We start from the raw sequence: 13639 nt of genomic DNA on the forward strand, positions 1-13639 counted from the left end.
ATGGTCACTAAGGAACCACACAGCTTTGTGGTGCGGGTCCGGGGTGCGCTCAGAGGGCACCGAGCGGTCTATCTTTGGTGGAGCAAGCAAGGGATTCGACGGTTACACTGGTTGTATGCAGGCTTAGCGTGGTGTCGACATGCCAAATTGGCTGAGCCGTGATAGTCCTGAGCCTGGAATAGGCGCAGGCAGCGAGGCTAAAGGCGATGGCATCATGGCTGCATGATGGGTGGCCGATCGACCGACCCACAAGTGCGGGGCCAGCACATCGTACATGGTTCGGATGGCTATAAAGGTTCACCGGGCTGTGCGCGATCCATTTGCCTGACTGCTCCGCCTCATCGCCTTCGTACAATTCTGCCTTGGGCTCAGCCTTCACGAAACGAGCCCCGCTATACGGCCCGAGCCGCCGGAGACAGCCATGCCAGGCCTCTTGCGAGGGGCCCGTCTCCGCTCAGGCTCTGGAGCTTGCCGGTCAGCAGCTCTCGCTTACGCTTGCCTGCAGCACATCCCTGATACGTCCGGGCCGCAAGGCTCACCCACCATCACCATATCCAGCAACGGCGACCATCAGTTGCGAGCCCACATGGACATGGCGGGATCGTCAAAAGAAGCACAGCTCGACAGGGGAGGGCGAGCACAGGAGCCGAGGGTGAGAGTGGGAGTGGCGTCTCGCGTAGACTTTAATTTTCGCCGGTCACGACTGCCTGCTGAAGAAGAGGGCCGTGTCCAAACTCGGCAACGTGCATCCCCGTGCATCACTGCTGCCTAGCAACGATAACGGCCAGAGCCGCAGTCACTTCACCATGCTCCGGCACTCTCGGCTCGCAGCCCTGCCGTCCGTTCCAGAGGCCCCAGGACAGGAACGCATCGCCTCACTGCAAGCCTGGCCTGCGAACCCACGACATCTCGCCCTCATGGGGCTGAGCCCTCGTCCGCCCTGTCTGGGCAGCCGTGACACACGCAGCAATTTCCCCATTGATCCTCGTCGAGACTCCCGAGACCGCGAAGCCCGGGGAATGTGACGAGAGTCCGTCATCAAATGGTTAGCCCCCAGCCACCCCGCTGCTCCACCATTGTTCGCCCTACTGGATTCGTGCCTCACCAGCGAGTCCGTCGAGAAGCGCTTACACAATGGCTGTGCCCTCTGCAGTGCCAACTTCATCAAGCTCCTGCTACGTGTCGCACTCCGATTTCACAGCGGCTGCCCACTGCCATCAGCTGCAACGTCCCGCCGCCTCTGTCTGTTTCCGTCATTTGACCCTCCACCCGTGCAATCGACCGTTTGCCTCACCATCAAGACTCTCGTAGCAATCAGGCAACCGGAGGAGGAAATAATAGAGACGAGGATTGCAGTCGTGAGGCCAACGAAGGCACATCGTGATCGATCCGAGAGGGAGGGCATGTCTTGATATATGATCCACCTTCGCCACTCAGCCCGAGCAAGGCCCAACCTAGCAACGAACATCCCCGTACGAGCCCGTACATCAAGTCGTCCCCGAATCCCCCACCTGCAGGGACAACGCGTTGGGCATCAGTACGTATCCACTCGCCGAGCGCCTGCATGTGAGGCTGATCAAATCCAAGGCTTCGTCGACCTAGACCCCAACATCCCAAGGCGAAGGCGCGAGACCCAACGCCTCGCGTTTCCATTGCACCATGTCAGGATATGATGCGCGGCAAGACGAGGTATGTAGTTCTTCTCGAGTCAACTTGCATTGGTCTGACAATCCTCTCCAGGACTACGACTATGACTACTATCAGCAGCCGTCGGGCGTCCGCTACAGGCAAGCCAGCCAATATAGCCAGAATAGCTACCCTGCTTATGTAACCCCGCAAGACGACATGGCACCCGAGCAGCAACAAGCGTACTACGCCAATTCCTATTCCAACACGACAGCGGATGCGAGAGGTTGGCCCCAAGATGCAAGCACCTATCCAGGCGAGGACAGTCAATGGAGCGTGCACCGCGCCACACATGCCCCGACCGGAGTGACAGACCCGGCCGCCTACTCGAGCCTTTTCGAAGGCACGGATCAGGCCGCGCATGGAAATCCGTCCGGATTCCAGTTCCAGAGCGCCGAATCTTCCGGAGGGAACTATGGATCCGAAGTTGCTGGATATCACCATGACGGAACAGCCGGCCACTCAGCTCACATGAGCCATAGGAACTTTGGTGGCTCGACCCTGGGCTATTCACAGGAAACACAGGCGATATATGGAGGGAGTTCCCATTCGGATCGCGCGCCGGTGTTGAGGGTTCATGCAGCACCTGATAGTGGACGGGGAGGGCTTGTACGCTCGGCAAGCACAAGTGGGTATTCGGAAGGATCTACATATGCTCTCTCAAATGCCGGATCGTCGATGCTGAGTCCGAACTATGGACATGATGCGGATTATGAAGAGGAAGAAAGCTCGGAAGAGTCACGTTCGCCTGATTCACAATTGCCGGCGTCGCCGTCCGGGGCGGAGACGAACAACGATCCGGAGCGCAAGTGGACATGCAAGCAAGCCGAGTGTGCGGAGAGAAGAGGGTTCAAGCGGCACGCTGATCTCTTGAGGCATATGAGTACGGTACACCACCGAGGAGACCGGGAGAAATTCGACTGTCCGAAACGGACTTGTCCGAGGAAAGGAGAGAATGGATTCACTCGCAAGGATCATCTGACGGAGCATCTGAGAAATTTCCATTTGCAGCGCATCCCGAAGCGGAGAGGCGGCAGAGGAAAAGGTCGAGAGCAGTCGTGATGGTGGATGGGTCGTGGAGAGTATATCGAGGAATGGCTCTGATGGGTTCGGTCTCGGCATGTTTCTTTCTCGGCATTTGGGGAGGGCTTTTGTTTTGGTGTCGCTTCTTGGTTTTTTTCATTTTCACATCTCTTTTGTCTGCAGTTGGGTGTGCGGCGTGCCGGGATTGTGGAAGGAGGTGGGTAGCCAAGGGATGGGCCGTCACATGTCACTGTCTGCTTTTCCTGCTTCTGCCGTTGTTTTCCTTTCGGTTGCGGCCGCAATTGACGGAGCATCCGGTTGTTTTTTCGAGTCAGTCCACGGCAGAAGCGCTTGCATAAATTGAGTCCGTCAATAGCACGACATGTAGGCCGCCGGCTGATTTAAAAAGGAATAGGGCGGCGTGACATGGCCGGAGGTGAAACGAAGATTGGAGGGAGTGCCGGCGGGGTACGCGTTCCTTGCAGGTGGAGATGCAATTAGAGCTTCTGGAAACCCCGCAGAGGAGCGAGGTGTGTGGACGGGTTTCGAGTTGGGCAGTGGCTGACTGGCAGGAGCGGCGCCAGGATTGTCTGCCTCTAGACTTGAAACGGCCGATCACAAGACGCTCACCCAATCCCATCACAAACACCCTGGCCGCATCTCCTGCCCATTTCACGAAAATCCCTTCGGCGCAACCCATCGCCAGCTGCCTTTTTGGGCTCGGCACCGAGATGGCCCAGCGGCAACCCCATCGCTACCCATCCGCCCGCCAGGTACGCCGACTAAGCGACCGCCGCCCCCCTGTCGCCCGTCTTCACCACCACCTGCAGCACTCTGCCGGTTGGTCGAATGTCGGGCCTCGCCGTCAACCTCAATTCCGGATGGAGCAGGCTGCCTGATGGGCCTCATGACAGATCATGGATGGCTGCGGGGACCCCGAGATCGAGTCCGCACTGCACTGCGCTGACCACCGCTGCTGTGACCGGCTACCTGTGATTCGCTGTATAACGACGAGAAACCTCTACAATATAAAAGGAGATTGGCCTTGCGGACCAGCAAGATGCCAGCAAGCAGCAACGAGAAGCCAGCAGTGAAACCAACATTCGCATCATCTGCGCACTGAGACGGACGAATCCTACGCGTGGGCCCGACCTCACCTGTCATCTGCTCTGTTGTTGGCCGTCAGCGCTATTTGTCTTTTAAGCCCTCTCCAATCCGGCAGCTCTCTACAGCACTGCTGTGCCTCATCCCTTTTTGCTCTCAAAATGAAGACTTCATCCCTGTACGGCGTTGCCGCCGCCGCGGCCCTGTGCCGCAGTGTCCACGCGGCTACTCCCGCCCAATGGCGTTCCAAGTCCATCTACCAGGTCCTGACCGATAGGTTCGTCTTATTCGCCGCGGCGCGGCCCTTTGTGTAACACGAGCTTGACTTACTGGGTTCGGCAGGTTTGCTCGTACCGACGGCAGCACCACTGCCACCTGCAACACCCAGGACAGGGTGTACTGCGGTGGAACGTAAGTATCAAATACCCTCTGTGTTGTTTCTTGCGTTTCACACATGAATACAGATACCAGGGAATCATCAACCACCTGGACTACATCCAGGGCATGGGCTTCTCGGCTGTAAGCTTTTCCCTTGCCACACCCGACCGCCTTGTGCTCACTTACTGACCCTTGTAGATATGGATCTCGCCCATCGTTGAGAACCTGCCGGAGGATACCGGCTATGGCGAGGCCTACCATGGCTACTGGCAGCAGGACCTGTACAGCCTGAACACGAACTTCGGAAGTGCGGATGACCTCAGAAACCTCGCAGCAGAGCTCCACGATCGCGATATGGTATGGCTCAATTCCCCCGTTCTACTACAGGATCTGCATTTGCAGAATACCGCTGCATACATGAAGCCATGCGTACTCTTTTGCAATCGGATAAACTGACTCTCGATTGCAGTACCTCATGGTTGACATCGTCGTCAATCACAATGGCTGGGCGGGCTCGGCGAGCTCTGTGGACTACAGCCGGTTCAATCCGTTCAACTCCCAGGACTACTACCACTCCTACTGTGCTGTAAACTACGATTCCCAAGACAGCGTTGAAGACTGCTGGCTTGGAGACGATACCGTCGCCCTGGTGGACCTCAACACTGAGGATTCGCGGGTCGTGGAGGGCTATGAGACATGGATCTCCCAACTTGTCGCAAATTACTCGAGTGAGCAATTCGAAAATTGAAATCGAATACACTGCTAACATGCTCGATCAGTTGACGGTCTGCGGATTGACACCGCCAAGCATGTTGACAAAGCATTCTATCCTGGCTTCGAGGATGCTGCCGGCGTGTTCTCCACCGGCGAAGTCTTTGATGGAGACCCATCGTACACCTGCGACTACCAGAACTACCTCGACAGTGTGCTCAACTATCCCATGTATGTATTTTTCCCTCGCGAGGTCATCCAAAGCCGGCCCTCTGACCAGTTACTACAGCTACTACCCCCTGGTCCGGGCCTTCACTTCGTCCAGCGGTTCCATCTCCGACCTCGTCAACATGATCGACACGCTCAAATCCGGCTGCAAGGACACCACCCTCCTCGGCACCTTCTCCGAAAACCACGACATCACGCGCTTCGCCGCCATCACCTCGGACCTGTCGCAAGCGAAGAACGTCCTCGCCTTCAACATCCTCGCCGACGGCATCCCCATCATCTACGCCGGCCAGGAGCAGCACTACGCCGGCGCCGAGGACCCGGACAACCGCGAGGCCACCTGGCTGTCGGGCTACAACACCGACGCCGAGCTGTACCAGTTCATCGCCGCCGCGAACGCGATCCGCACCCAGGCCATCGCGGATGATGCGACCTACTTGACGTACCAGAACTGGGTCATCTACAGCGACCCCACGACGCTGGCCATGCGCAAGGGCAACGACGGCAGCCAGGTCATCACCGTCCTCAGCAACAAGGGCGCCAGCGGCGACGCCTACACGCTCGACCTGGGCAGCACCGGCTGGGCGAGCGGGACCGTCGTCGAGGAGGTCGTGACGTGCGAGACGGCGACCGTGTCGAGCGGCGGCACGGTGCCTGTGCCGATGGTCAGCGGGCTGCCGAGGATTTATTATCCGCAGGCCAAGTTGGCGGGGTCGGGGATTTGCGGGCTGTAAGGAGGGAAAACAAAAGTGGGAGGGAAGTTGTGGTGAATGCGGGCTGAAATTGTGGTGTGAACATGTGTTTTATTTCCATTCTTTTTTTATGGCTGTCTCAGTCCGTTATGAGTACATACTTTTCTTCCTTCTTCTTTTTTTTATTACATCATTTGCAAATGAAGTGCACTTCTCTACAAAAACTTCTCCTCGCCCATCTTGAAACTTGGCTGAAGGTTGTTGTGCCGGAAGACCAGCGACACACCTTGCTTTACTTAACCACTCAAGCTTTTCAGTCACTCTTGACTTCACCGCAACGACTTAGCCTGCAGGGCTCCTCTCAACCGTCACAGCCACGTCAGCCACGCTATTGACGCGTTTGTCCGACATCTGTCATCCGCACAGGCCAAGGATGAATATTGCGCTATCGACAGAAACGGCTCGAGACAGCTTTGGATGACTGATTAGAAAACCATGGTTGAGCTACGGGCCGTCCCGGTCGACTTCTGCCCTCTGATTCAACAGTCACGCAATCGCTACACTACTCGAACCATGGTTCCCTTTTCATCTGGGGATCGGCCAGGTCGACGTTCGCCACCATCACCTACATCCCTGGTACTACTACATCATCATCAACATCATCCCCCATACCCCGGCTCGGGGGGAACGAGTATCTGCAAAATCTGGCTGGGCAGTGTGTACGAGGTTGCGACGGACGTGGTGAGGGATTGAAAAAAGGAAGATTCCATAATATCTGAAGTGACAGATGCTTCGTTAAGGTCATGACGAACAACTAGAAGAAATATAACCACGCCAACCCAGCTACTACAAATTTGTAATTGTCAAGCCAAATATGCACGACCGAAAGAGTTATCCCAACGTGCCACACAAGACAGACCCGCCATCCCATATCTTCACAGTAGTTCTCCATCTAAGTCATGCCATGGACACGAAACAATGACCGAAATGCTATGAGCCAGAGTGGAAAGACGTTGCGCCATGGGGGAAAATGCCCACCCGCAGAAAGGATGAGTACGACAAGAATGTTAAAAGAAACAAAAGGACCAACGATTACTGACAAAGAGTACCGATACAGATAACGGAAAGTTCACACAAACCTCACGTCTTCACCAACTTCCTCAACGACCCAAGCAACCCACCACCACCACCACCACCACCACCACTACCTTTCCCCGAACCGTCCTTCGACCTCTCCTTCTCCCTAGATGACTTACCGCCTCCATGCTGTCGATGCCGCTCACTCCGCTCCCGCGTCTCGCCCCTATCTCGGTCCTCCCTCCTGCGCTCTCTGGTAGCCGCGGCGGCAGCAGGATCGACAGCCGTGCTTTCCCTCTTTCTCCTTCCCTCGCCGTCATCCTTGACCTTTCTTTCCCGCTCCCGCTCCCGCTCCCGCTCCCGATCTCTGTCCCTCTCCTTCTCTTCCCGCGGCCTACCACTCCGATGTTCCCGCTCGCCATGATGCCGCCGACTCCTGTCGCTATCCATCCTCTCCCCCACGGGCCGCGACGGCGCTGGCGGCGGCGGTGGTAGATCCTCAAAGCTGCCGGGGGCCGATTCTTGCAGCTTGCTGTCTCTTCTACCGCTGCTGCGGTGATGATGATGGTGAGAAGAAGGCCGAGACTCGTGTGCGTGCCGCCGCGAGGAATGCCTCTTCCTCCGCTCGCTCGACCCGCCGCTATTGCTGTTCGTGCCTTCGCCTCCGCCACTGCCGCCAACAATACCGGCGTTGCTGCTTTCCGCCCGGCTCCCATCGACGCTGTCTCCGCCTCCCTCCTCGGCAGCCCGGACGTACTCGAACATGCTATCGTCGATCCTGCGCTCTGGCAACTCATCGACGGGAGACGGTAGGGAATCGGGAATTACCTCTGGCGGCGGAGGCGGCGTGGCTGTCCTGGTTTCGTTCGAGTTCGAGAAGTCATCCGATCGGTTGCGGTCTTCCCCGCTTATGGGTGGAGGCGTGGGTGGGTAGCCTTCCGTGCGGCGGCGTTCGGCTCTGCGACGTCGATGCCGCTCTTCCCGGCTGGGTGTCCGCTCCTGAGGCTGTTGTGAAGAACGACGGGTGGACTCGCGCTCGCGCTCCTTACCTTTGTCGCGAGGCCGTGTGGTGCGGTCCTTGTCCTTTGGGATGTCGGCTGTCGTGTTAGAGCGGCCGAAGAGACCCCTGAGTCCCGTACTGAGACGATTAGGGCTAGTTGCACGAGTGTGAGTTTCCGTGTTGCGGCGGCGTGGAGCAGCTGGTGGGAATTCTCCACGGAGTTCCTTGGCCTCGAGCGTTGGCGACGGGAAGGCCTCAGGAAGGTCATCCCTTTCTACAGCAGATGAGCGCCGCTCCCTGTGTCGCTTTTCCTTACGGCGCTGGCGACGGGCTTCATCCGCCTCTTCCTCTAGCTTCAAAGCCTCTTTCTCTGCCAAACGGGCTGCCTCCGCTTCCTTCTCTGCGCGCCGTCTCCGTCTGCGCTCCTCTTCCTTCTGCTTTTGACGTTCTTCCTCGGCCTTTCGAGCGGCCTCGTGCTCTTTGTGTCGCTTTTGACGATCTTCTTCCGCCTGCGCCTCTCGCTCCTTTTCCTTTTCGCGCTCGCGTCTGCGCCGCTCTTTCCGACGCCTTTCACGCCTCGCCTCGGAATCCTCGCCAACCTCATCGGGGAAGCCGGATGCTCTACGATCCCTCTCCCTCTCCCTCTCCCTCTCCCTGTCCCGGTCAGAGACAGTGGCAGATGACCTCTTCAACTTGTGCTCCCTGCTCCTGTGTTCGCGAACCTCACCCAAAACGTGAGAGCTGCGCTTCTCTTTACCACGGCTGGAAGAATCCTTTCCGCTGGATCCTTTGCCCTCACTGGCATCACTCATCCGTCTCGAGCGCAGGTATGCGTGAGGGGACGAGACCGAGCTACGACGCCTGTGACGCGAAGCTTCAAGCGGCGGAACGTCGTCTGCTTCAGCTACAGTCGACTCGATTATCGTCCCAGGGGCTTCCATGGCCGGAAATTCCTCGCTGGCCGGTACAGATTCTCCTAGGGGCTCTTGTTCCTTGGCAACACCCTCAGATTCCTCAACTTCCGGTGGTTCTTTGACGGCTGCCGGTGCCTCTTGAGATGTCGATGGCCCTTCACCGGGCGCCGGGGTCTCCTCGCCAGCAGCTTCGACTTCTTCAACAACAGCAGGTGCTTCTTCGATAGCAGCCGGAGCCTCTTCAGTAGGAGCAGGGGGTTCTTCAACGACCGCTGGGGGCTCATCAGCAACAGCCGGCGGAGCCTCTTCAACAGCCGGCGGAGTCTCTTCGACAGCAGCCGGTGCCTCTTCGACAGCAGTCAGAGCATCTTCAACACTGGCCGGGCTCTCCTCATTCGCGGGCACAGAATCGTCAGCAGGTGGGACAGCGTCGTCAGCCGGCGGCACTTCGACAGCCTCGTTCGCATCTACCGAATCATCCGCCTTTTGTTCCTCGCCCTCCGGGGAATTGGTAGCCGCTTCGCCTTCGAGCTCCTTGCTGACTTCGAGGATTTCTTGTTGGGGTTGCGAGTCGTCGGTGGGCTGGGTGTCTTCCGTTGGTGCGGCGCCACTAGAATCTGTGCCATCCTGCGTCGAGTCGGTGTTTGACTCAGCCGGGGCGTCAGTTGGTTCCTCGGTGGCGGCCTCAGTGGCGGCTTCAGCAGGAGTCTCTTCAGCAGGGCCGTCAGTTGGTGCCACAACAACTGGTTCGTCAGTCTGACCATCTTCGGTACTTTCCGTGGGCTGGGCTTCTGCCTTCTCATCACCCCCGTCACCGCCGCCTTCAGCGGCTTGGGCGCCCTCAGTTGGACCCTCCGAAGCGGGCGGATCGCTGGATTCTTCAATCGTCTCGCTAGGTTCTGGCTCTTTTACGTCTTCACCTTGCGAGGGCGGTTCACTGCTCTCCGCGTCCTTCTGAGCATCTTCAGATGGGTCAGGACCGGTTTGTTCCGCAGCCGAAGGCTCGGCAACCTCTGGAGAACCATTGCTGCTCTCAGCTTCAGAAGCTTTAGCGGGTTCCTCACTGGCGTCCGTCGACTCGGAAACGTTCTCGGGTGGCGGAGCTTGCTCGACATCTTCCGGCGTTGCTCCATCGCCGTCTTCGGCCCCAGCGGTCTCCGATGCCGGGTCGACACTTTCAACAGATTTCTCGGTATCCTCTGGGGCTCCGCTGGGCTCTACAGGGGCGGGCGGGTCGTCTTTCCCTCCGGCATCCTCGTTGTTTTCGCTGGGTTTGCCGCCAGGAGGTGGTGGGTCGGACGACGTGTCGTCACCGCTGGGCGCAACATCACCACCACTTTCCGGCGAGTCAACGACAGGCGAGGGTTCCTGTTCAACAGGCACATTTTGCGTCCCGCCATCAGAAGTCGGCTCCACATTGTTTTCGTCGCTAGCCGCAGGTGGCTCTCCAGGATCAGGAGGACTTGGTTCTCCAGAACTTGAACCATCAGTGGCGTCACCTTCCGTATTCTCAGCTTGGGGGACTTCGGCATCTTCCTTGTCCTCGGCAGATGACTCAGCCTGGGCCTCAGCCCCACTCTCTGGTTCTGGTTCTTTGGAAACATTCGAATCGGCTTCTCCAGCCTGGGTTTCCTCCGCTTTGCTCGGCTCGGTACTGTTCTCGTCGGCCTGGCTTTGCTCGGGTTCATCTGCTTCTGGTGGACTTTGCTCGGCTTGGCTCTCAGCCTGCTCTGGCGCTTGGTCTTGTACTGCGTTTTCATCAGAGGTGCCTTCTCCAGCCTGAGCCTCGTCCATGGGCTTTTGCTCCGGGGCAGCAGAACCATCAGCCGGTGGCGTCGCATCTTCGCCCTTTGTGCCCTCTTCTGGTGCCACGGCGGCGTCGTCTGCACTTTGCGCTTGCTCCGAAGAATTAGGCGCGGAAGACTCTTCTGCCTGTTTTGCAGCCTCCTCCTCCGAAAGTTTAGCCGCTGCGGCTGCTGCGGCTGCTTCGGATTCTTCACGCTCCTTCGCCTCCTTCGCCTCCTTGGCTTCCTTTTCTTCCTTTTCCTTCGCTTCCTGCATAACCTCCTCCGCAATACGTTTATCAGACTCTGTATAAATCGGAGGCTCTTCGGCTTTCTCAGGCTCTGGAACGGGTACGGGGGGTGACTCGATCTCATCCTTGGGCTTCTCGCTCTCAGCCCCACTCGTATCTTCTGTCTTCGCCTCCTCAGGTGGCTTGGACTCCTGTGGGGCTTCGCCATCGCCTGAGGAGGGTTCCTCAACAGCTGAATTGGGCTCAACGTTCTCCGGCTCCTTGTCTTCAGACCCTTCGTCTTTCGACGTTTCGTCTTTCGAACCGTCCTCGATGGGAGTTTCTTGCTCAGGCTCCCCTTGCTCGGCAGTCTCCTGCCCGGCAGCTTCTTGCTCTGGGCTTTCCTGCGCTTCGCCTTCCTTGTTGTCAGAGCTTTCCGGATTTGAAGCCTCCTGACCTGATCCAGATTCTTCAACAGACTCCGGCTTCGGTGGATCCTTCGCTGCCTCGCCATCCTCGCCATTCGAGCCGTCGCCGGATTCAGGCTCGTCTTGCGCTTCAGAACCCTCAGCTGTTTCGTTCGGGGAAGCTTCGCTCGGCGCCTCACTCTCCCCGCCACCGTCAGTTATCTCCTCAGGCGCCGGTGCAGCAGCGTCAGCAGCAGTATCGACCACCTCACCGTCTCCTGCAGGTTCCTCAGCCTGCGCATCGGGGGCCGGCGCCTGATCATCATTGCCGCCTTCGACCTGCGGCTCGCTGCCTTCACCGTCTGGTGTGTTGTCGGGCTCAACGTCACCGCTGCTTTCGGCCCCCTGCGGCTGCGAGTCATCCTCTACGGGAGCTTCGGGTAGCGGTTCGCTGCTTGGAGTGGGTTCCGCTGACGTGTCGTTTCCTTCAGAAGCTTCATCGGGCTTCACAGCATCGGCAGCCGTGTCTTCGTCAGCCGCAGGACCGCTTGAGCCGTCTTCGGGAGGGTCCTCATTGCCCTCGCCGCCATCATCGCCCGCGCTGTCGCCAGCGGGGGCAGCGGCTAATTCCTCACTGTAATATCATCATTAGCAAAGCCATCCTTGGTTGGGACAGTAGCTGGACACGGTGACATATAGTATCAAGAGCCAGGCGTAGTAGGTAGACATGACATGTTCCGTTCTACGCCTACCTCTTGGCACTACATGATACGTACTTAGTGCTCGCTGGTGGGTCTAGCGTCTCTGGAAGTGCGTCGCTGTGATGACATTGTCAGTACTTCAACTGCTTATCTGCGAGAAGAATATGAAATCCTATCCGCGATATTAGTTTGTGAAAAATTGAAAGTACATACCCGCTAGGCTCACTGCCAACGCTATCACCGTTACCATCTCCATCGCCACCACTCTCGACTTCCGCTGCCGGTGAATCGCTAGCCACGGTTTGTCAGTAATCAAAACTTAAGGCACAGTGGTCGCTTCATAAGCCAGGTGTTGAATGCGAAACTGTAAAAACTCACCCGCTTGGCTCCGATGAACCCCCATCAGACTCCTGGCTGTCTGTAGCGTTGGCAACGGCCGGGTCAGGATTGGCGGGCGCCTCAGCCTCCTCTCCCGCGCTCGGGCTGCCCTCAGCAGCCTCACCTTGTCCATCACCCTCCTGAGGCGACTTTTCCTCTTCAGAAGGTGCCGGACCGTCACCTGCGGCAGTTTCCTGTTGGTTGGGCTCGGGGTCCACCGGATCAAACTCGCCTTCATCGTCATTTCCCGATTCCTTCTTGTCTGCATCTTCTGACGTGTCGGAGGCGGGCGGTGGGGAATCATCGCCCTCCAATGGTGGAGCCGGCTCACTTGTCCCCGCAGGTGGGCCTGAGTCCTCGACATTTGGGGCCTCAGCATCATCTGCAGGCGGACTTGTATCTTCGGGCTCGTCGGCTTGCCCGGCATTGCTCTCCTCAACGACTGGTGGATCCGTCGCTTCACCTTCAGCGGGCTTGTCATCTGGACTAGCATCACCAGTAGTTTGATCTTCAGCGGCTTCAGCAGGTGCTTCACTCTCCTCAGGTTGTGGCGGTTCGGGGGCGGCCAGCGGAATACTCGACTCCTCCGTTTCCTTTCGAAGGTCAGCGAATCAACCTGTATAGGTAATTTGAAGAAAGCACGCAATACACTACTCACTGTCGGTTCTGGAGAACCAGAATCTCCAATGGGAGGGTCTGGTTCAGTAGCCTCCCCGCTCTGGTCGTCAGCGCTTTCACCAGGTGGCGGGCCGTTCGTATCGTCACTGGCACTCGAGCCTGCTGGAAATGGCAAAGCGTTAGCAATTGGAACCCAGAGCACGGGCCGGTTGTTAAGGATGGTCAAAAGAGATAGCAACGACAGAGTAGTGTTTATTGGTATGAATGCAGCAAATACCTTGACTTTCAGAGGGTTCCGGAGCTGCTGCGGGTTCCACATCATTATCTCCATCTGCATTACCTTCGCCCTCAACAGCTGGCTCCTCCGATTCAGTTGGCGGCTCGGGGGGAGCGGGTGAGGCAGAACTTTCATTATCACCTTCCGTCTGGTCATCACCGGCGGGCGGCGGATCTGAAGCTCCTGATGCAGGATCACTTGCTTCCTCGCTTGGGGCTGAATCTTATATTATGCGTAATGTAATCAGCATACAAAAATTCCCGGTCGCGGATGCACAAGAGTTCTTAAGCGTGTGAAAAACATTGATGTGATCTGCTTACCAGAGTTCTCTGGCGGCTCTGCAACCTCTGGAGGCCCCGCCTCGGCTTCTCCGCCAGGGGCTGGATCTTCTACAAATTGCATATGGTCAGTACCCAATAGCGTGGGTAGTG

At 57.7% G+C, this 13639-nt stretch overlaps 2 protein-coding genes across 2 annotated transcripts; one reads left to right on the forward strand and one right to left on the reverse strand.

The window, feature by feature from the left end:
* Nucleotides 1–3974: 3974 nt before the first annotated feature.
* SLS55_005201 (uncharacterized protein) lies at nt 3975–5864 on the forward strand (the record flags this gene model as incomplete). Its single annotated transcript, XM_066776651.1, has 7 exons — nt 3975–4090; nt 4156–4224; nt 4278–4332; nt 4390–4548; nt 4661–4919; nt 4971–5133; nt 5192–5864. 7 exons carry the CDS (start codon nt 3975–3977, stop codon nt 5862–5864), a joined length of 1494 nt encoding a protein of 497 aa, XP_066632493.1.
* Nucleotides 5865–6962: 1098 nt separating this feature from the next.
* On the reverse strand, nt 6963–13343 carry SLS55_005202 (uncharacterized protein; the record flags this gene model as incomplete). The annotated part of the gene is made up of 5 exons (XM_066776652.1): nt 6963–11868; nt 12011–12052; nt 12149–12226; nt 12314–12906; nt 13338–13343. 5 exons carry the CDS (start codon nt 13341–13343, stop codon nt 6963–6965), a joined length of 5625 nt encoding a protein of 1874 aa, XP_066632494.1.
* Nucleotides 13344–13639: the final 296 nt, after the last annotated feature.

Source organism: Diplodia seriata (assembly GCF_021436955.1).
Source record: "Diplodia seriata strain FDS-637 chromosome Unknown scaffold_5, whole genome shotgun sequence".
Lineage (NCBI taxonomy): Eukaryota > Fungi > Ascomycota > Dothideomycetes > Botryosphaeriales > Botryosphaeriaceae > Diplodia > Diplodia seriata.